Raw genomic sequence first — 23,788 nt, forward strand, 5'->3', positions numbered from 1 at the left:
TGATTAACTAAAAAAAGGTAGTTGTGGTTCAGGGGTAATCTTAAGATTTTTCTTTTTTATGAAAATAAACTATGTTCATTCATTCAAATTGATATAGTACATGATACAATATAAATTCAAAGTCACTAAAAAAAGAATGAGTTTGCAAACAAACTCGTATCATTCATGTTAATAGCATAAAACGATAAAGTACATATGCCAACAAATATGACTATGTTCAAGTCTCTGAAATACTCATGTTTTTTGATCTATAATGTTAACGGCACCAAAACCATTGATTAAATATATCAATTAATATTACTCCTTCCGGCCTTATTTATAAGAGAAGTTGAGTCAACAAAAAAATATGTACCTAATTCAAAACTCAGATACATAAATTTTTGTTGACCAAACTTATTCTTATAAATAGGACGAGAGAGAGTAATACTCCATCCGTTTCAAAATGAGTGTCGTTTTAGGTGTTTACACACATATTAAGAAATGCAATGATTAAGAGAAAGAGAATAGTTATTTTACCAAATTATTCTTATTAACTATTGGTTAGTTTTAAAAGTAATACTTTGGAAGTAGTGTACAGAGTATTAATTGGAGGGTACAATTGAAAAGAAAAAGTTATTATTGCATTGGAAACTGAAAGCGACGCTCATTTTGAAACAAATTTTTTTGGCTAAGGCGACACTCATTTTGAAACGGAGGCAGTATATTTAAGTGCAATCATATTCTCTCATGGGAGAGCGTGTACCACTTGCAGACGATACAATATCACTGCTTGAGAGCTTATTGCTTTTGAACTGAACTGAAACGAAAACTGAAAGGCCCAAAGCTCAATGTCTTTCAGTTTTTTGCTATTTTTTCCATTCCTATGGCAAAAAATAAAAAAGAAAAAAGAAAAAATAAACCCAAAACTAAAAAATAATGACGGAAAGTTATCTCATATATTTTCTGCATTTTTGAAGAGATTGGCTTCAGCTTAGTTTGTTGTACTCACTTCGTTCATTTCAAAGGTTGGGTTTGAGTGGTTAGAGTTACGCATTAATTAATTAATTAATTTGTTTTCCTTAATTTTGCAATTTGTGATTGAAGTTTGTTTTAATACGTTGTTGTTGTTGTTTGCAAATCAGTTTGAAGCCATTTTGCATCAGTCTTGTTAGATCGCACCATCAATAGCACAAGTTTTTCCGTTGATAGCAGGTAAGAGATCGATGCTCTTAAAAAATTATCAAAAGGCCCCTAATGATTTTTCTATTTTTTTTAATTTAATCTATTTGTTCAAATATTATAACAAACTAATAATGACGCGTAGCTGTGGTGACTAATCCTTGGAGTTTTGTGGTGGGACCCGAATTGTTAGCAAACTCTCTCTAAAAGTTTTAACATCATTTGGCGAAAACTCCCACCAACAGTTAAACGCCGCAGCTGCATGTACAAACCCGAGTTTGAACCCGAAACTTTTTCTTTTTTACCTACCGTAATTAGTATCTTTGACCACAATAGATATCCCAATGTATCAGAACGGCTTTGGCCCTTTGGGTCGGCTACGAGACTAATTTTCGAGTCAGCAACAGTTCATCTACCTCTCAAGTGGGCGACTCTAGGAATCAAATACGGTTCTTCTGGTAGAGATAATCATGTTGCCAATTCTCCCACCAGGATGTTGGTCGAACTTGATTCCTTGGCTAAGCCTCTTGGATTAATTCAGACATTTTTATTTTACATGCTGTTTACTTATATCTTTAATTTTTTATTATTGGTTAAAGCATACTTATATCTATTTTTTTATTGGTTGTCATGATTGGTTACACATGATTGTAAAGAAATTCAATTTGCAGAGTCTACCTTTATTATTGGATTTTACTGTCTACATTTTTCTTATTCTAACCAAAGCATATGTTCTATTTGATAATTGTGGCTTTTCATCGAATATAAGAGTAATGTGTTAATGTCCTCACATTTCCAAATGTTGCCCTTGTTTCTTTTGCCCTCATCCATAAATAGTATCTTTTAACTTTCACTTTCAGATTTTGACTCAAGTCACAAGGAAGAGAAGAAAAGAAAATCAATGGAAATTTTAATTTCTGTTGTTGGAAAAATAGCAGAATATACCGTTGTGCCTATTGGACGTCAAGCAAGTTACTTGATATTCTACAAAGGTAACTTCAAGACGTTAAAGGATAATGTTGAAGACCTTCAGGCTGCAAGAGAAAGAATGATCCATTCAGTTGAAAGTGAAAGGAGAAATGGTAAAGAAATTGAAAAAGATGTTCTGAATTGGTTGCAGAAAGTGGACGAGGTCATTGAAAAGGCAAATCGGCTTCAAAACGATCCTCGCCGTCCGAATGTTGGGTGCTCATCAACTAAGTAGGAAAGCCACAAAAATTGCAACAGATGTTGTTCAAGTTCAAGAAAAAGGGATTTTTTATCAAGTTGGTTACCTTCCCCCTCTAGATGTAGTAGCCTCATTCCCAACAAGAGATGGTGAAAAGTATGACACAAGGGAGTCACTTAAGGAGGACATTCTGAAGGCTTTAGCAGATCCTATTTCACGCAACATTGGGATCTATGGGTTGGGTGGGGTCGGCAAGACCACTCTAGTGGAGAAAGTTGCTCAAACAGCCAAGCAACGTAAATTGTTCGATAATGTGGTTAAGACAGAAGTATCGAAAAATCCAGACATCAAATTAATTCAAGAGGAGATTGCAGATTTTTTGAGTCTACGATTCGAAGAGACGTCTATTCTTGGAAGAGCACAACGCCTAAGGCAGAGAATCAAGATGGAGAAAAGTATCCTTATCATTCTAGATAATGTATGGACCAAACTTGATTTGAAAATAGTAGGGATTCCATTTGGCAAGGAACATAAAGGTTGCAAATTGTTGATGACAAGTAGAGACCACGATGTGTTGCTTCAAATGGATGTTCCAAAGGATTTCACTTTCAAAGTTGAACTTATGAGTGAAAACGAGACATGGAGCTTGTTTCAATTTATGGTTGGGGATGTGGTTAAAGATAGCAATTTGAAAGGTATACCATTTCAAGTTGCCAAAAAATGTGCAGGTTTGCCTCTTAGGATAGTGACAGTAGCGGGTGCAATGAAAAATAAAAGGGATATCCGGTCTTGGAAAAATGCATTAAGACAATTACAAAGTAATGATCATACAGATCAGATGGATGCGGAAACTTATTCTGCTTTGGAATTAAGTTACAACTCATTGCAGAGTGATGAAATGAGGGCTCTCTTCTTACTTTTTGCATCACTGTCAGGTAATGATATCGAGTACTTTCTCCAAGTTGCCATGGGGTTAGACATATTGAAGCACACTGTGGATGATTCAAGAAACAAACTTTTCACAATAATCAAATCTTTGGAGGCGACTTGTCTTTTGCTTGAAGTAAAAACAGATGCAAAGATCCAAATGCATGACTTTGTTCTTGATTTTGCTATCTCCATAGCACGTAGGGACAAACATGTATTTATAAGAAAACAATCTAATGAGGAATGGCCAACCAATGATTTTTTGAAAAGGTGTACGCAGATCGTTCTCGATAGGTGTGATATGCACGAGCTTCCTCAAACGATTGATTGTCCAAATGTTAAGCTTTTCTATTTGTGCAATAAGAATCGATCTTTAGAAATCCCCGATACCTTTTTTGAGGGTATGAGAAGCCTTGGAGCGCTAGATTTAACGTCTTTGAACTTGTCATCATTACCCACATCATTTCGGTTGCTAACATGCCTTCAAACATTGTGTTTGAATCATTGCATTTTGGAAAACATGGAAGCAATAGAAGCTTTGCAAAATTTGAAAATTCTTCGCCTCTGGAAATCTTCAATGATCAAGTTGCCAAGAGAAATAGGGAAACTGACTCAATTGAGAATGCTTGATTTGAACCATTCAGGAATAGAAGTGGTCCCACCCAACATCATATCAAGTCTGACTAAATTGGAGGAGTTGTATATGGGAAATACCTCTATTAATTGGAAAGATGTGAATTCAACGGTTCAAAATGAAAATGCTAGCATTGACGAGCTTCGAAAACTACCCAACTTGACAGCTTTAGAATTACAAATTCGCGAGACTTGGATGTTGCCAAGGGACTTGCAGCTGGTGTTTGAGAAGCTGGAAAGATATAAAATAGCTATTGGAGATGTATGGGACTGGTCTGACATTAAGGATGGAACCTTAAAAACATTGATGCTCAAACTTGGTACAAACATACATTTGGAGCATGGAATTAAAGCATTGATTAAAGGTGTTGAGAATTTGTACTTGGATGATGTAGATGGAATTCAAAATGTGCTTTATCAACTAAATGGGGAAGGATTTCCGTTTCTGAAACATCTCCACGTCCAAAATAATGCAAATATGGAGCACATTGTTGACTCTAAATATAAGAGGAATCAAATCCAAGCGTCCTTTCCCATCTTGGAAACACTAGTACTTCACAGTCTTAAAAACTTGGAGCACATATGTCATGGTCAACTTTCAAATACTTCTTTTGGAAATCTCAGTGTTATCAAAGTCAAAAATTGTGTCCAATTAAAATATCTATTCTCCTATGCAATGGTTAAAGAACTTTCCCACATTTCTAAGATAGAAGTTTGTCAGTGCAATTCTATGACGGAAATAGTGTTCGAAGACAACAATTCAAGTGCAAATAATGAGATCACCGTTGAAAAGATTGAGTTTCTTCTATTGCGTTCTTTGACTTTAGAACATTTGCAGACACTTGATAATTTCTCCTCTTATTATTTGACACATTTTAGAAGTAAGCAAAAGTATCAAGGTCTAGAGCCTTGCACTTCTACACCATTTTTCAATGCTCAGGTATGTTGTTTTGTTTTTAGCTTCTTTAGATACAAATGATATATTTTTTAAGGGAAATGTTAACTTGTGCCCTCAAGGCACAAGTTAATGATTCAAAATAGAAATATTCTATTGTAATCAATGCATTTGACTTTAACTTTTTTACTTTTCAATAATTGAATGCACAAAATTTAAGAAAATGTTTCCATTTTTGGGTTGCTTAACATGTGCCCTAAGGGCACAAGTTAACATGACCCATTTTTTAATTTTGTGATATGTACAGAAAAATTAATTAATGAATAAATTGGTAAGTTTAGTGAAAAAACAATTGAGCAAGAAAAAAAGCAAATGAACAAGATTAGTATTTGTTGTTCACTACAAAACTATAATAGATGTGATAATAAAAGCGATTCTTTCTAAATAACTAGAAAGGCTAATAGTAGCTGTATATTGCCATTTCAAGAATGATAAGAATAATAACAATTACATCTTGCTCAAGATTGGCAAAGTTAAAAGTTAGTTTTTATACTCTATAAATGTTTAAATAGATTCTTGTATTTGAAGATTTCATATTGTTTAGTTTTTACTTTTTTTTAATTAAACTATTAGTTAAAAGTTGTTTCATTGTTTCATAGTTTAATTAAACTATTAGTGATACATGACAGTCCATCTTTGTAGACGTATCAATCGTAAAGTATCTATCAAATTGTATTACTCATCTCTGAAATTGTATTACTCTTGTATTGTATAAGCCTTCAGTAATGATTTATGTTAGTTTGTTTTTATGTAGGTTGAGTTTCCTAATTTGGACACCCTTAAATTGAGCTCACTTCTCAATTTGAATCAAATTTGGGATGACAATCATCAATCTATGTGCAACCTGACTAGCTTGATTGTGGATAATTGTGTTGGATTGAAGTATTTATTCCCCTCTACTTTGGTTGAAAGTTTTATGAACCTCAAACACCTTGAAATAAGTAATTGTTCTATGATGGAGGAGATAATAGCTAAAGAAGATAGAAATAATGCAGTAAAAGAGGTATGGTAATTCTATTGTTGGGAACATTCAATTAATTTTAACTTGCAATTTAAATAATTATTTATACTAATAGTGGTTATTTACGAATTCATAGGTTCATTTTTTGAAATTAGAGAAAATCATATTGAAGGATATGGACAACTTGAAGACAATATGGCACCCCCAATTTAAAACATTGAAGATGTTGAAAGTGAACAATTGTAAGAAAATTGTGGTGATTTTTCCTTCTTCAATGCAGAACACATATAATGAACTAGAGACGTTGGAGGTTACAAATTGTGCTTTAGTTGAAGAGAGATTTGAATTGACTTCGAATGAAAATAACAGTGAAGAGGAAACATCACATTTGAAAGTGGTTGTTATAATTGGCTTGTTTAAGCTGAAAAAGATATGGAGTGGAGATCCTGAAGGAATTCTTAGTTTTCAAGCTATTTATTATGTAAGTGTCATTCGTTGTGCAAGTTTGGAGTATCTATTACCACTCTCCGTAGCCACTCGTTGCTCACATCTCAAGGAACTTTGGATAAGATATTGTTTCAACATGAAGGAAATTGTTGCAGAGGGGAAAGAATCTAGCGTGAATGCAGCTCCCATATTTGAGTTTAATCAACTAAATGCTTTATTGCTTTGGAACTTACATAAACTCAATGGTTTCTATGCTGGAAATCATACTCTAACATGCCCATCTTTGAGGAAAATTAATGTTTATGGTTGTTTAAAGTTGAATTTGTTTAGAACTCTATCTACAAGAAGCTCCAATTTTCAAGATGACAAACACTCTGTTTTAACGCAACAACCACTTTTCATTGCCGAAGAGGTATGCATATCATGAACATACCATGTCTGTAGGACTTATGTTTTTAATTTTTATTTTTTATTTTTACAGTAAGGAATTGGTGTTATTCTTTTGAAATACCGAACAATTATTATACTTGTATTTCTATAACAAAAATAACAACTACTTGCACGGGCCAGTTCAAAAAAGTATTTGATAATTTCTTGAGGAAATAACTGAAAACGTACAGAGATATTGGCAAAAAATTAAAAAGAAAATTTAGTCAATAGTAATTATTGTTTGACTCAATAATAAAGTGTTTAATTCCTTTACTTTGTTGTTTAAATATATTACAGGTGATTTCAAACTTGGAGGACCTGCGCATAGATCAAAAGGATGCTGACATGATTATGCAAGCCCAAAACTCAAGTTCCCTCTTCGGCAAAATGACCGATGTTGCCTTGAGTAGCTATCACACTGAAGAGGTTAGATTCCCTTATTGGTTTCTTGAAAATGTGCATACTCTTCAGTCACTATCTGTTGAGTCGAGTTCCTTCAAGAAGATATTCCAAGATAAAGGAGAAATAAGTGAGAAGACTCATCCACAGATCAAAAGACTGACATTGAATCACTTACCTAAACTTCAACATATATGTGAGGAAGGATCCCAAATTGACCCAGTTCTTGAGTTCCTTGAATACTTAAAGGTTATTGGTTGTTCCAGTCTGACAAATTTGATGCCTTCCTCTGCCACCCTTAATCATCTGACATATTTAGAGATAATAAAATGCAATGGGCTAAAATATTTAATGAAAACTTCTACTGCACGAAGTTTGGACAAGCTCATTGTGCTGAAGATAAAAGATTGTAATTCACTTGAAGAAATAATTACTGGAGTAGAAAATGCTGACATTGCTTTTATTAGTTTACAAGTTTTGATGTTGGAATGTTTACCAAGCCTAATCAAATTTTGCTCTAGCAAGTGTTTCATGAAGTTTCCATTGTTGGAGGACGTAATTGTGAGAGAATGTCCTCGCATGATGATGTTTTCTGCAGGAAACACAAGTACAGCAATTCTTCGAAAAGTTAAAATTGCAGAAAATAATTCAGAATGGCTTTGGAAGGGAAACTTAAACAATACAATATACAACATGTTTGAAGATAAGGTATGTTTGATTTACCATTTTAATTCCATTTCTTGTCTAACAATATCATGATTTGCGTTTCTATTTTTGTTTTCTTTGGATGCATAATAGTTATTTTTAAGGCTTAAATGCAATTTTGATCCCCCTATCATCCAAATTGTTAACTTTTGATACCCTTTTTTCAAAACCAACTTTCTCATCCCCCCTAGTTAGAAAGTTAGCAAAAAAATTTGGTCCCCCACCTCTTTGGATGATGTGGCAAGCTCATTAATGACGTGGATTGTCTATGTGGCACATCTTTTGACACATCATTTCCACTTCATTAAAATTTAAATATAATCATAAAATTAATATTAAAATTTTAAAAAAAATTGAGGAATAAAATTAGAAACCCTAAATTGTTCATTTATTCCCAAATTGAAGAGAAAAAAATCCCACATTGAAGAACACAAGAACAATAAATTGAAGGATGTGTTGTTTTATTCTTTGCATGCTGTTTTTTTTTTAAACTCTCGATTATAATAAACTTCTATTTTTGTGGTTCATTCGTTTGTATAGATTGGTACTTATTGTCGCTACTTTAGGGTTTCTAGCGGTCACAAATTTTATTAGATCAATTATTATCACTAACTCAGTTAAAAAGTTGCACTGGTTTGTCACTTCTTTCAGCTTAGATTTCAATTTGTAACAAGGTTTAATCAGCTTCCTATATAAACTTGATCATGTAATTCAATACAAATCTAATAAGAAAACCTCTCTTATTTTCTCCCTTCATATATTTTCTGATCTTAATAAAATTTCCATCGTAAAGGCCTAGGTTGACTTTGGAATAAATTAAAGAGCGGCAAGGCTAGAGCAGCAAAACAATAAATCGATGATATGTTCTTGTGTTCTTCAATTTGAGATCTTTTTCTCTTTAATTTGGGAATAAAAGAACAATTTAAGGTTTCTAATTTTATTCCTCAATTCTTTTTTTATATTTTAATATTAATTTGTTATTTAATTTTATAGTTATATTTAAATTTTAATGAAGTGGAAATGATGTGTCAAAAGATGTGCCACATAGACAATCCACATCATTAATGAGCTTGCCACATTATCCAAAGAGGTGGGGGACCAAATTTTTTTGTTGACTTTCTAACTAGGTGGATGAGAAAGTTGGTTTTAAAATAAGGGGTATCAAAAGTTAACAATTTAGAAAATAGGGGATCAAAATTGCATTTAAGCCTATTTTTAATTTACAATGTTAGAAACTTTGTGGAAAAACAACTATTTGAGATTTTAAAATCGCAATATATTCTAAAAAAAGGAAGAAGAAAAAAATACATAGTATCGAAAGAAGAAAAAAATCTTAGTGTCAGAAGGGCTATGATGCAAGGATGGCAACATGTTTATACGTACAAAAAACACGTCAATTGAAAGACAAATTAGCTATTACTAATATGATAACCGGTAGTTCATGTGAGCATAACTCAGTTGGTAGGGACATGCATTGTTATATGCAGGGGCTTGAGTTCGAATCCCGGACACCTCATTTTGAAAAATGCAAATTCTAGCCACTAGGCTACTTGACCAAAAAAAGAAATATGATAACCAGTCAAAGACCATTTGATTCGCACGGGCTATACCATTGTGATAATTATATAAAACTAATTATATTGATATATTCTGAAATGTTTTAGATATTAAATGAAAATTATCACCATTAATTTAATGTTTTTAGGCAATATTTTTTTCTTTTATATGTAAAAATCCGTTAAATATTTGCACCACATCTGTTGCGGAAAATTATGAGTTTAACCGGGTAAACTAAGGAAATTTGGTGGATATTACCTTAATATAGTATTATTAGTATATAGTATAGATAAGAGATAAATAAAACTAACATCCACCATTATGTCTAAAATGTCCTCAATTAGACTCTTAATCTCATTAATATGGCGGGCTTCATGGTCAATTTGCTATTAGTTTATACTATATATTAAGAAAATAGTCTTTTTTTTTTTTGAAGGATTAAGAAAATAGTCTTAAAATACATGAGTTTGGGCTTGGGCTGGCATTTTCATTACCTATTTTACCCTTTATTTAAACTATTTTATTTATTATTTTATCCTTTAATAATATTATTTTAAATTTTAAATAAAAAAATTAAATTCCATTAAAATAGGAAATATCCTACTATAATAGAAACAATATTATCCATATTATATATGAAGGAGATAGAGATTTTGGGCTGAATTTTTTATAATTCCAATTATACCCTTAAACAAATTTTCCTATATTAATATGATATTGTTGGTGGTATTAAAAAAGATAAGGATTTATATTATATTTGTTTAATTATGTTGTTATTGAAAAAAAAAATTTGGGTTTGTTACAATTTGAAAGTTACAAATATTTGTACTTATAATTTTGATCAAAATAAAAAATTCATATAAAATACCGTTAATAATTTGCACATGTTAACGCAATAAAAAGAGCGGAAAGACGGACATATGTGAGTGTCTGTCTTTTCGCTTGTAATAATATAAAAAATGTATGATATGGAGGTTAGGTAGCTCAACTTATTTGCACCAAAGGATGATATGCAAAAGGTCATAGATTCAACCCAAACTGCTAATATTTTCCTCATCTCCATAACCAATTAACTTTTATTTGCTTTCAGTTAGTTTAAGATTATCTATCTAGTTTATCGATCATTTTGAAGGTCGAAAAATGTAGTGTAATAGACAAATATATTATATATAATATTTAAGTAATTTTTAAAAGTGATTTTGATGTGTATGCTGATATACTAATTTCATTGATCAGGTTGCATTTGGTAAATTCAAGTACTTAGCCTTATCTGACTATCCTGAGCTAAAGGATTTGTGGTATGGCCAACTTCATCACAATGTGTTCTGCAATTTGAAACATCTTGTGGTGGAAAGGTGTGAATTTTTATCACATGTACTTTTTCCATCAAATGTAATGAAAGTGCTACAAGTATTGGAAGAACTAGAAGTAAAAGATTGTGATTCATTAGAAGCAGTGTTTGATGTGAAAGGTATGAAATCACAAGAAATATTGATAAAAGAAAGCACTCGATTGAAAAGATTGACTTTGTCTACTTTACCCAAATTGAAGCACATTTGGAATGAGGATCCTCATAAAATTATCAGCTTTGGAAACTTAAGCACTGTGAATGTTTCTATGTGCCAAAGCTTGTTATATATCTTTCCAAGTTCACTATGCCTAGATCTTGGACATCTTGAAATGCTTAATATAAAGTCTTGTGGAGTCAAGGAAATTGTTGCAATGGAAGAAGCTGGATCATTGGAAATTAATTTTAATTTTCCCCAATTGAAAGTTATGATGCTGTATCATTTGAAAAATCTCAAGAGTTTCTATCAAGGAAAACATACTTTAGATTCCCCTTCATTGAAGACTCTGAATGTATATCGTTGTGAAGCATTAAGAATGTTTTCTTTCAACAGTTTAGACGTGCAACAACCTTACTCGGTTGATGAAAATCAGGACATGCTATTCCAACAAACCCTGTTTTGTATTGGAAAGGTAAATCCAACCATACCTTGTTTTTGTTTGTCGGTGTAATAATGTGCTAGTATTTATTTTCTTTTTGGATTCTTATTTTTCAGTTGAGCCCCAACCTGGAGGAATTGGCAGTAAATGGCTTAGATATGTTGGAGATATTGAATGGTTGTTGTCAAGAAAATATCTTTCATAAAGTCAAATTTCTTCGTTTACAATGCTTCGATGAAACTCCAACTATTCTTCTGAATGATTTCCATACAATATTTCCTAATCTTGAAACACTTCAAGTGCGTAATAGTTCTTTTGAAACATTGTTCCTCGCTAAAGGAACCACATGTTATCTTAGTATGCAAATGTCAAATCAAATAAGAAAGTTGAGGCTTTTTGAATTGGAAAAGCTCAAGCTTGTCTGGCAGGAAGACTTTCCATTAGATCATCCTCTGTTCCAATATCTTGAAGAGTTACGTGTAGTGAATTGTCCAAGTTTGATATGCTTGTTACCATCATTGACATCTTTCACAAATTTAACCTATTTGACAGTGGACAACTGCAAAGAGCTGATTTATTTGATAACATATTCAACAGCTAAAAGTCTAGTTCAACTCAAATCATTAAAAATAAAGAATTGTGAGAAGATGTTGGATGTTGTGAAGATTGATGATGAAAAAGCAGACGAAAACATCGTATTTGAAAACCTGGAATACTTGGAATTTACTTCGTTGTCAAGTTTGAGAAGCTTCTGCTATGGGAAACAAGCACTCATATTCCCATCTTTGATTTTTTTCATTGTTAAAGGATGTCTTCAAATGAAGATCTTCTCATCTGCACTCACAGTAGCACCATGCCTCACTAAAATTGAAGTGGGAGAAGAAAATATGCGTTGGAAAGGTGATCTTAACACAACTATCGAACAAATGTTCATAGAAAAGGTAAAGAATGTCATTATTATTTATGAAAATTGTTTACTTTTTATTCACATAATTAAACAAGGCTCACAATATTAATTTGGTGCATGTTTGGACAATCACTTTGAAATTAATTATGGATTTAGTACAAAGTTCAAAGTTTCTGAAAAGAAAATTTAAATATCTAAATTAATTAGTTTTTTTGTTCATTCTACTATGTTTTCCCTATCCATATAGTTAGTTCTATGTTATCACTAAATAGTTTGAGATCTAATTTGTTAAACAAATTTATCTAATGATGAAAAGGCTTTAGGTCATTTTCTATTTTTTTTTAAAAAAGTCTCATGAAATATACTTCTTTTTTTCTTTTATAATTAATTCTAAAGAAACATACTAAGACGTAATAATTGAGAAAGAGATATTGCCTTCTATATTTACACTGAATAAGTTACTTTTATCTTTAAAAAAAACTGACTGTATGATAATCAAACTTAATATATTTTTTCGAAGGCAAGATCAAACTATATAAACTGTCGAGTCATTTTCAAAATATGTTTCAGACTTTATCTTAAGATCTTCATACATATATATTTAGGGGTTGATATATTTGTTAATTAATTAATGTTAACAATTTGTCAACAGGAAGTCTCACATTCTATTTAATATGTTGAATGATGAGACCATCATCTATCCTCAAATTTGCAAGGTACGCAACACCAAATTCTTCTCTTTTAAAATATTTTCTTTTTTCATTGGGGAATTATTCTTAATTTGAAATATATTTTGTCCTTGTAAATGTAGTATCTTTTGTTTGTTTTAATCTTTGTAAAGATACTTTTTTATTTTTAGTGCTTACAAATACATCTCTTTCTGTTTTTAGTCCTTCGAATTTTTTTCTTTGACGAACTTCGAATTTTCTTTTGATCCTTGCAAAATATGATCGTTTGGAAATCACTCTTTGTATTATTCATTTTAGTCATTATTCTGAGGGTTAAAATCAAATATTTGACATATTATAAGGACTGATTTTAATATAAATAAATTATGCAACGAGTAAAATAAAACACCAAGAATCAAAAGAAAATAGAGGGATATTTGTAAGGACTAAATTTTTTTAAAAATGGAAAGTTTCGGGGACTAATACCAAAACTCTTGATATTTCCAAGGACCGTTTTCATTTTTAAAACCTATTAAATTATTAATAAGATTAAATATAAGTTTTTTTTAACGAAAATATTGAATACATGTTAATCCTTTAGAACTTGTTGCTTTAGATAAGTTAGTTTTGTTTTCAAGTAAAGAAAAAGTTATCAGTTTTTTTAAAAGGGAAAACTAATATCAATAAGCATAACTCAACATAAGATATGCTAAGATATACCCTTCATATTGAGATGGAAAAGAAGTTCGTATTTGTGGATATATGTGATAAAATCTACGATGAACACAAGACAGATAGTTTATTTAACAAGTAAAATAAAAAGATATTTTAATTACGAGGAAGGCTAGTAACACTCACTTTTTAACACTCTCTAGCACTCACTCATTTATTGGATGAAATCAATGCATGTCCCACCATTTTGTGGGAGTTCAATTTTCAAAGTGTAGGCACACGATGATTTAAACCAATAAGAAAGTGAGTATTAGAGAGGGTGTTTGAAAGAGAGTGTTGTTAGCATTACTCTTTTAATTACTTATTAGTTAGTTGATACAAATGCAAATATAATGCTTTTCAAACTTTAAGGTCGAGTTCAACAGGTGAAAAGCAAATGAGGTAGCTCACACCCTTGTTGGGGTTGCCGCATTATCCGTTATTCCCAATATTTATTATCATGTACCTTGTTGTATAAACTCTCTTATTATTAATGAAATGCTATAAGCATACTATTTTCCTTATAAAAAAAACATGCAAATATAATGGTATATATATGTTTCTTTTAGTAAATTAAATAAAATTGTTTTTTTTCTTTTCTGAAGGAGAATAAAATTATTAAAATACCCTATTAGTTAAATAAAATACTTCCGTATACTTCTCATATATTACTTATTTTTGTGTTGTTTCATGAAAACTATTTTGTTGTAAAAGAAGGAATAACCGAAGTTAGCCAAATACGACAACATAACATACATCCGAAGTTGACAAACATGAAACACATTGTGTCCAGCTGAGAATGGTGGGAATGCAACCTAAGCATCAACTTGTTGGTCTTTTTTTATGAGAAAAAAGGGGCACAACCCCTATAGTGGAGACTCTTGTCTTGCATCTGCTTCTATAGACATCTTTATACTGTGTCATCCCAATCTTGAATGGAAGCATTTTAGTATGTCAACTCTATGAGGGGAGAGAACTTCCCCAACTGTCATCTTCCTCCAAGACGTAACTTGCGTAAGCTCTCACTCAGTCTTCTAGAGATTGAGTTTTTCTGAGTATGGTTAGATTTCTATGGATGGTAGACTGAACTCGTCATGAGTTAGGTTCCCAAATCTTCGTGTAGTGGTCCAATACTAGAACATGTTCCTACAAGCACAGCCACATGACAAAAAGTAAAATAACACAATCATTGTTATGATTCAACCATGTTGATAAACGAATAATAACAACACTAATCTCATATAGTGCCACTCCGTAAAGTCATCAAATGAGCATTAGCTACTATTAGCTACTTATCCTTACTAGGGCTTGAGTCACCCTATACATATTAATGTTACTATATTACTCTTAACCATTCCCAATATAGACCGAATCTTTCCCCACCAGAATTCCAAGTGTTTGGTTGTAAGCCAAGCAAGCTCCTCTTTCCATTTGAGAGTATCTATTGCAGGAAAGAGGTAATTACACCTGTATACAATTTGGTGGTGTTATATTTGGAACCAAGAACTCTTGTTGAGAAACATGGCATCCATGAAAATAGAGAGAAAAAGCTTACAAAGTTATTGTATTGATGATAGTGAAAATGATACAAAAATGAAAGAGAGCTACAAATGAGTCAACTTGTGACTTATATAGTGTGACTAAACTAGTACCCTAACTAACTCTAAAATGAGTATAACTATCTATATTTCAACAACTCTACCATTAAAGAGTGTTTAAACAAACAACTCTTCGGTAAATCATTTTCATGTGAATGTGTTTATTTGTTTTACGCATGTGTGGTTTTTATTAGTATGAATCTTAGAACACTGACGTTACAAAGCATTATGAAATTGACTGTGTTATTCACTTTAAATAACATGGAAACGCTTACAAAGTTAGATCTATACTTGAACATGGTTACTTTTGTGTCTTATGCTTGCATTTTGTTTTTGATGGCTCCGGATTTTCGGTATTAGTAATTATGTTTTTGCTTTTAAGGCATTTAGTGAATGTTGTGAAATCTAATTCATGGAACTTTTATTTGTTTCAATAACAGGCTTGCATGCTCAGCATTTTTCTTATGTGAAGAACATTCGTCCTGGGTTGCCTCTATTTTTTTTGTTTAACTATACTGATAGAACACTTCATGGAATTTTTGAGGCGGCTGGTCCCGGAAGAATGTTCATAGATCGGTATGGATGGAGTGCTGACAGTTCGGAAGCGACACGATTTCCAGCCCAGGTAAAACTTTCTTTTTCTTGCTTAGTATAATTGATATACTGTTATTCAATACAACTATGTTTACATGTTTCTGTTTTTAATTTTGAAGGTGCAAATCCGAGTTCAATCACATTGCCGGCCACTGTCCGAAGATAGATTTAAACATATAATTGCTGATAACTACTACTGTCATAACATTTCTGGTTTGAGCTTGACCAAGGACAAACAAGCCAATTGATTGCTTTGCTAAAATGCGTGGAAATTACCCCTGATAATTCTGTCCCACCGAATACTAATCGGGTAACCACATCCCGACCTCTTCCACAGCACTGTCCTACTTGGAAAGTGAAAACATTTCAAATGCCGGAATCAGAGTTAGGGAAGTATCATTCTACTCAATCAAGTATGAAATCAGGTTTCGAAGAGGAGTATCATTCTACCCAATCAAGTATGAAATCAGGTTTCGAAGAGGAGTATGATTCTACCCAATCAAGTATGAAATCAGGTTCCAACAATAGTGATTTGTTAGGTGAGTGCTTTCAGCCATATCCATTTTGGGAAAAAAATGTTTGCGGAACTTCTTGTGCAAATGAGAATTGGTCCGAAGGAAAGCATTCAGAGAAAGAGGAGAATCCGAGTTCTCCATTCGAGGAGGAGAATACCAGTTCTTCATTTGAAGAACACGAGAGTACCAGTTCGCCATTAGAACATCAATACAACATAGCTCAGGTGGTTGAGAATGTTTGATAACTGTCTTATATGTTAATATAGTAACTTTTTTACAAATAACTAACTTGTAATGTATCTATATTCTATAGTTGGTGCTAGAGCTGACAGATTTCAAAGAAACTCAAGCTGAAAGGAATAACTACCTGGAGCACAAGCTGGTAATATCTAGAACTTATCATATTTGTCAATTATTTTTTTGTATATTACTTGCGTGCTACATTAAATTGTATAATTTCATCCCAGAAATTATCAAAGGATATGAAACTTCTCTATCTAACCATATTTTTAGATTCTTCTCAAGTAATCATTCCTTTAGAACTAATGCTTATATGTTAGAAGTTTGTGAAGATGTCACTTGCAAGTATGCTTGTTCCTCATTTCACTCTTTTCCTGATTCACAAGGTTTTGGTTCCTATAGTTCTTTGCTCTTAATTTTGATGATGCATAATTCAAAGTAACATTTTACTATACAACAGGTCTATAGGAAGTACACTTAGGGCAACATTAGTTAAAACATGGCTTCTTAAGTTAATAAAAACTAAGAATTGAAGTTCATTGAATAATGGATAAGAAGCTTGTGTTGGTTATTTGATGATTTCAATTAGTAGGCCTAATTATCTTAGTGAAAGTGAAGTCAGAGTCATCTTTTGAAGTGCATTGTGTGTCTTTAACTGCACTTGTTTTGTATATTTTTTTCATATCATTTGTGATAACACCATTTCCGATATCATTAATGGCTTGTTTCTTTTCCATTCAGATAACGGCAGAATTGGAAATTCAACTTCTAAAAGATTGTTGTGCCTTGTTGGAATCTACAAGAAGGCCATGAGGATTGAGGATAGCCTCTTAACAATAGCTGAGAAGGAAAGACTGAAGGAAGGTGAAGCAGCTGACAAAGAGCTGAAAAAATTGAAGGAACTAAGGAAAGCACCACAAAATCAAGCTCTTCAAGGAAAAATCGAAATGGCTCAGATGAAGAGCATACATCTACTTGAAGTCCAGTTGATGAGACGGATGAGGCTGAAGATGATGTACAATGGCAAACAGACACGTCACTGGAGGCTGCTCGACAAAGAATCCATGAATGGTTAAGTATTGTGACAGCTGATATGGCCGTGGTCTCGACAAATGAACCCAAACAAGAGAAGGAGAAATCAATTAAGAGGAAGAGCAACCTTGCTGCTGCATTTTCTGTGGAAGAGGTTGTGCCTTTGCTGTTGCTACGTGCAATTGAGGAATTACCAATGCACTTGAGGTCTCAAGGAAGTTGCCTTGTTTCTGAAGGCACTCTACAATGCTGACGTGTTGGAAGAAGAGCGCGTATAACAATGGTGTCATGAAGTGCTGAAAGGAGTCACCAAGAACTCTCAGATTTGGAAGAATGTTAAACCCTTCGTCGAGTGGCTTCAGAGTGCGAATCAAAGTCGGAGGAAGAGTAATGTGCTGAATTTTTTTATATTTATTGCTTTGTTTGTGTCTTTTATTGAGCTTTTGTTTTAAACTTGTAATTGTTATGTGTGTTTGTGTTTATTGACTTCTTCCATAGTATTATTATATTTTACATACTTGTATCTTATCTGCCTGTCTGGTATGGTAGTAAAATAGTCCGAGAGTCAGACTAATCCAAGAAAAGTAACTTTAGGCCAAACATTCAAAATCATATGAAAAGTTTATTTGATAAAAGAAAGAAAAGAGTTGAGAAAGGCAAAGTTCAAGTTCAAATATATATTTTGAAAATGTCAAGAATTTATGATCAAAGCTTCATTTCATACCCTCTTAGTTGAGACTTGAGAGTGTTATTAGATCATGTTGTAAATCAATCAAGTTGTGTTGAACACTTGAATTCATATATGTTTGAATGGTAATACCCTCTCTATCAGTTAGATCCTAAGTTAATTCATACATATTTGAATTGTAATATCCTCTTTATTAGTTAGATCCTATGCTCAAATTTTGTATCAATTTGGATACAAACTCAAGTTACCAAGAGGGTATGAAAAAAGTGTTCACTTGTGACTCACCATTCCAATCACATGTTACTTTAACCTATTTCGTAACATTGAAAAAAGTGTCCACTTTCTCACAATTCCAATTGCGTGTTACTTTAACTTATGTGCTCGTGTGTTACTAAAACCTATTTCGTAACATTGAAAAAAGTGTCTACTTGCGCCTCACAATTCCAATCGCGTGTTACTTTAACCTATTTGCTCGCGTGTTACTTTAACCTATTTCGAAACATTGAAAAAAGTGTTCACTTGCACCTCACAATTCCAATCGCGTGTTACTTTAACCTATTTGCTCGCGTGTTACTTTAACCTATTTAAAGTCTATTCAAATCTCGATCAAAGACATGTCCCCACTATTGAAATTAACTATCACATGAAATATACAACAAAGTTTTTTTTTTTTTCACAACAGGAAAATAGATGAATGACACAACTGAAAATATCTACCGCATAAAACGTTTATTAAATCAAGATGCATAGAGAAAACAACCATAGAGAAAACAACTCAAAATATCTATCACATAAACATCCATCAAATTAACATCTATAGAGAAAGAGGAATGATATTTGTACAACCATTTTGTGACAACTTTCTCTCTCATGCTCACATTATGTTTTTACTTTCTCTCTATTGTTTTGATTTCCGTATCAACATTTATTATTCTTTGTAAATTTATAAGTTGTTCTAAAAATTGTTACATAAATGATTATTCAAATATCACACCTCATAAAAAAAATATGTATGCAAAATTATAAAGTATTTGTCACAAATCACATTTTCAAAGTAATAATAAAGTGCTGTCTTACATAATAAAATGGTTATCGCATTAACAATTCAAAATAGTTAACAAAAGATATTATAAAATAGGTATGTCTCTTTTTTTATGGCCTAGCCCTACAATTTTGTGGACTATTGGATTGGTCTGGTCAATTTTCAACGGCTCTAGGCTAAATTACATCGAAGGTCTTTAAGTTATTTAATTATAATAAACTGATATTTTAAAAAAAATTCGTACCATTTACGTTCTTTAAATTATTTAATTGTTACAAGTTTACTCTTTGAATATTTTTCGTAACACTTAGGTCCTTCAAGCTATTTAATTGTAATGTTTAGGCCTTGAAAAATTTACATTTTTAAGATTTGAAATCCTTCAAATTGTTACAGTTAAATAACTTAATAGACTTAATTGATACAGAAAAAAATGTAAAAGGCCAACTCAATTTTTTTAAAAGGTCGACTTATTACAATTTATTAACTTTAAAGATACAAGTGATATGAAAAAAACTTAAAAAATCTCTAATATAATTTAGAGGAGTGTTATTTGAACAATCTTTAATTGACAACTTATGGGGACAACCATAATTTGTAAAGAAAGAATAAGTATTTGCACGAAAATCAAAGCAATAGAGAGATAAAGTAAAAAATAATGTGAGTATGAGAGAGAAAGTTGTAGAAAAAATTATCACAAAATGGATGTTCAAGTATCATTTCTCAATAATTTAACATACCTTATGAGTGTCCATCAAATATTCTTCAAGAACCGGTATTAGTCTATAATTTAATGATGAAATCAAATTTATGTAATTTGGAGAAGTCAAAACTCAACAATATTTTGGACATACCTCTAAACTTATGTGTCAGGCCTCTCTGGAAAAAACAGAGACGGAGGACATCAATCATATCATCTTTTAAGTATGAAATGAAATAGCATACTATGAAATGAAATAGCATACTGCATGAGGGAAAATACTTGGGTGACATTAAATCTGAGCCACATAAAGGTGTTGTGTTGTGTGGCCCAGATGTTATGTGGCAATGTGTGTTGTGTGGTCCAGATTTATGAATAAAAAGTAAAAAGACATCATATAAAGATGTTTTTTAGCAAATACGGCTTCGCCTGCAAAGATGTTCCTTTGGATAAGGAATGGATTTCAAATTTGTTCTTCATAGGACAACAACCAAATCGGGCAAAAGATCATTGGTGAAAGATCAAGCCTCGACAACGACTCTTTGATGTGCTGGCAATTTCACAACGTCTCTTTCACACCTCTATATAAAGGAGTGAAGACTTAGAGATTTGGCAATGCTGAACGAAAAACTCACAACATTTTTACAAGTGCCAAACCTCTGCTGAAATTGTTCTGCATTCACTTAGAATTTCTGTGTCTCAAAGTTTCATCTTAGAAATTCTTAAGTTATTGAGTCTGTATCTGATTTGTATTGTGAGCACCTCTGATTGTATATCAAGTGTTCAACCTTAAACAATTTTCTGTGTAATTTTGTTTAGCTAGAAGTCTCTTGCAGTTGTGTTTGAGCAGGGAAGTCTCTTGATTGTGTTCTTGAGCATAGGAAGACTCTTGCAAAGTGTGCTTGAGCAAAGGAAGTCTCTTGCAGGTGTGCTTGAGCAATTGTAATCAGATATTACATTCTAGTGAAATCTCCTTGGAAGTGCAAGGGGGACTGGACTACTTCCGGATTGTGGAAGGAACCAGTATAATTGCTCTGTGCCTTTCTTCTTCTCTCTCTCTGTTTTATTCTGCTGCGTTCAGATTCTGATTATCACTTCAGAAGCTGTTTCACTTAGCTTCTGATCAGTGTGTTCAGTTTTTAGAGAAACGAAGAATTTTTTCAAAACACAATTCAACCCCCCTTCTTGTGTTTTTCTCACCTTCAATTGGTATCTAGAGCCTTGGTTCTGTTGATAACACCTAACAGTGTAACAGTCTGAGATCTGAGAAAAACATGTCTACTGAATCTCCTACTCCTGGTCAAACTAGCTATAATAATGTCTCACATGATTATAGTGATGGTAAGAAATCCAGTGTTGGAAAGATTCCAAAGTTCAACGGAGATGCTGAAGAATTTTCTTGGTGGAAAACCAACTTCTATAGTTATATCATGAGCTTAGATGAAGAACTATGGGATATACTAGAAGATGGTGTTGGTGACTTAGTTCTTGATGAAGAAGGAGCTGCTGTGGATAGAAAGAAACATACTCCTGAGTTGAAGAAACTCTACAAGAAGCATCATATTATCAGAGGAGCTTTTGTCACTGCCATACCCAAAGCAGAATACATGAAGATGAGTGACAAATCCACTGCTAAAGCTATGTTTGCTTCTCTCTGTTCAAACTACGAAGGCAGCAAGAAGGTCAAAGAAGCTAAAGCTCTCATGCTTGTACATCAGTACGAGTTATTTAAGATGAAGGATGATGAAACTATTGAGGAGATGTACTCAAGGTTTCAAACCTTAGTCTCTAGGCTACAAATTCTAAAGAAGAGCTATGTTGCTTCTGACCATGTGAGCAAGATACTCAGAAGCTTGCCGGCTAGATGGAGACCAAAGGTGACTGCCATTGAGGAAGCTAAAGATTTAAACACTTTAAGTGTCGAAGATCTTGTTAGTTCTCTCAAAGTTCATGAGTTAAGTCTTAATGAACATGAGTCTACTAAGAAGAGTAAATCAATAGCTCTTCCATCCAAAGGCAAGTCATCAAAAGCTCTCAAAGTGGTTGAATCTGAAGAAGTAGAACAATCAAGTTCAGATTCTGAACCACATGCTGCTGAAATGACCATGCTCTCCAACAGACTTCAATATCTGGCCAAGAAGAACATAAAGTTTCTAGCCAAAAGGGGTAACTCCAGAAGCTCAAGGAGAGAAGATCAGAAGGGATGCTTCAACTGTAAGAAGCCTGGACACTTCATTGCTGAATGCCCTGATCTTCAGAAGGAGAAGTCAAAGGACAAGTCAAAGAAGTCAACATTCAAACCAAGCAAATTCAAGAAGCAGATTAAGTAGAGTTTAATGGCAACCTGGGATGATTTGGGAAGTGAATCTGGATCTGATAAAGAGGAAGCTGATGAAGATGCAAAGGTAGATGTTGGGTTAGTTGCCACAGCAACTTCAGAAGCCGGATCAGAATCAGATTCTGAAGATGAAAATGAGGTATATTCTAAGATTCCCAGAGATGAACTTGTTGAGTCACTTAAAGAACTTCTTACACATTTTGAAGTAAGAACCAATGAGTTGAAGGATTTAAAAGAAAAATATGCTGATTTGGTAAAACAGCAAAAATCCACTCTATTGGATCTGAAAGCTTCTGAACAAGGACTTAGGGGCTTTGACTTCATGTGTAAAACTTATGAAGATCAGCTCAGGTTCTTATGTCAGAAGCTACAAGAAAAGTGTAATGAAAAACCTTTAAGCAACCATGAAATTGCTCTTGAAGATTTTATCATATCTGGCATTGACAGAAGCAGAGTGGCTTCTATGATTTATAGCATTTACAGAAACAATGGCAAAGGGAATGGCTTTTCAGGAGGGAAACCAAATGAAATTAGTCTCAAAGCATGTTGTGAATGCATCAAGGAAGGATTGAAAACCTTCTTTGTACCTGAAGGTGCTGAGTTGGAAACTGTTGTTCAATCAGAACCTGAAGCTTCTAGCTCTAAGGCTAAGATCACCTCAAAGCGAAAGAACTCTAAGCCAAAGGCTATGATCAAATCTGATTCCAAGACTTCAAAGATAAAGATCCTGAAAAGATCAGAACCTGTACCTCAGAGTCTGGTGAAACCAAAATCTGAGGTTCTGAAGTCCAAGTTTCAGAAGAAGACAGTTACTGCTTCTGAAGTACCAAAACCTAAGGTGATGGTTAATCAGAAGCAACCCAACTCACAACACAAGGTACAGGAAGCGAAGAGTAAAGCCTCAAGTACTAACCTTTCAGGACCCAAAGAACAATGGGTACCTAAATCTGAAAATGTCAATGATGCAGGTATGTCTAAGAGCAGTGCCAAAGCAAAGATCATGGTACCCAGACAACGGTTCCTCAAGACACATGACAGGAGAAAAGTCCAGCTTCCTCAGCCTAACAATGAAGGAAGGAGGAAGTGTGAAATTTGGAGGCAACCAGTCTGGCAAGATCATAGGTACAGGAACTATTGGTAATTCCTCTACCTCGATTAATAATGTATGGTTGGTAGATGGTCTTGAACATAACCTTTTGAGCATTAGTCAATTTTGTGATAATGGTTATGATGTGCTTTTTGTGAAAACCAACTGTACTGTAATCAACAAGGAAGACAAATCTATTGTGTTCAAGGGAAAGAGAGTTGATAATGTCTACAAAATCAATTTTTCTGAACTGGCTGATCAGAAGGTGATTTGCCTTCTATCAGTGAATGATAAGAAATGGATGTGGCACAGAAGGTTGGGACATGCTAACTGGAGATTAATCTCTAAGCTTAGTAAGTTACAACTTGTCAAAGGCCTACCATAC

The 23,788-nt window shown here is 33.0% G+C and overlaps 1 protein-coding gene across 1 annotated transcript; it reads left to right on the forward strand.

Annotated features, from left to right (window-relative positions):
• Positions 1-734: 734 nt before the first annotated feature.
• Positions 735-16,364, forward strand: LOC146908181 (uncharacterized). Its single transcript, XM_085727176.1, has 11 exons — positions 735-1,191; positions 2,019-4,826; positions 5,596-5,844; positions 5,939-6,661; positions 6,976-7,785; positions 10,576-11,319; positions 11,403-12,227; positions 12,846-12,909; positions 15,611-15,795; positions 15,884-16,234; positions 16,280-16,364. The coding sequence occupies exons 2-8, from the start codon at positions 2,337-2,339 to the stop codon at positions 12,864-12,866; spliced, it is 5,862 nt and encodes a 1,953-aa protein (XP_085583302.1). The 5' UTR covers positions 735-1,191; positions 2,019-2,336; the 3' UTR covers positions 12,867-12,909; positions 15,611-15,795; positions 15,884-16,234; positions 16,280-16,364.
• Positions 16,365-23,788: the final 7,424 nt, after the last annotated feature.

This window comes from Medicago sativa, chromosome 7, assembly GCF_051527215.1.
Source record: "Medicago sativa cultivar Bolivia chromosome 7, Bolivia_mono, whole genome shotgun sequence".
NCBI classification, from domain to species: Eukaryota; Viridiplantae; Streptophyta; class Magnoliopsida; order Fabales; family Fabaceae; genus Medicago; species Medicago sativa.

Coding starts and splice junctions, on each gene's coding strand:
- LOC146908181 (XM_085727176.1), top strand. CDS start 2,337: ATGTTGGGTGCTCATCAACTAAGTAGGAAAGCCACAAAAATTGCAACA. Junction 6,662..6,975: donor CACTTTTCATTGCCGAAGAG/GTATGCATATCA, acceptor AATATATTACAG/GTGATTTCAAACTTGGAGGA. Junction 7,786..10,575: donor ACAACATGTTTGAAGATAAG/GTATGTTTGATT, acceptor TTCATTGATCAG/GTTGCATTTGGTAAATTCAA.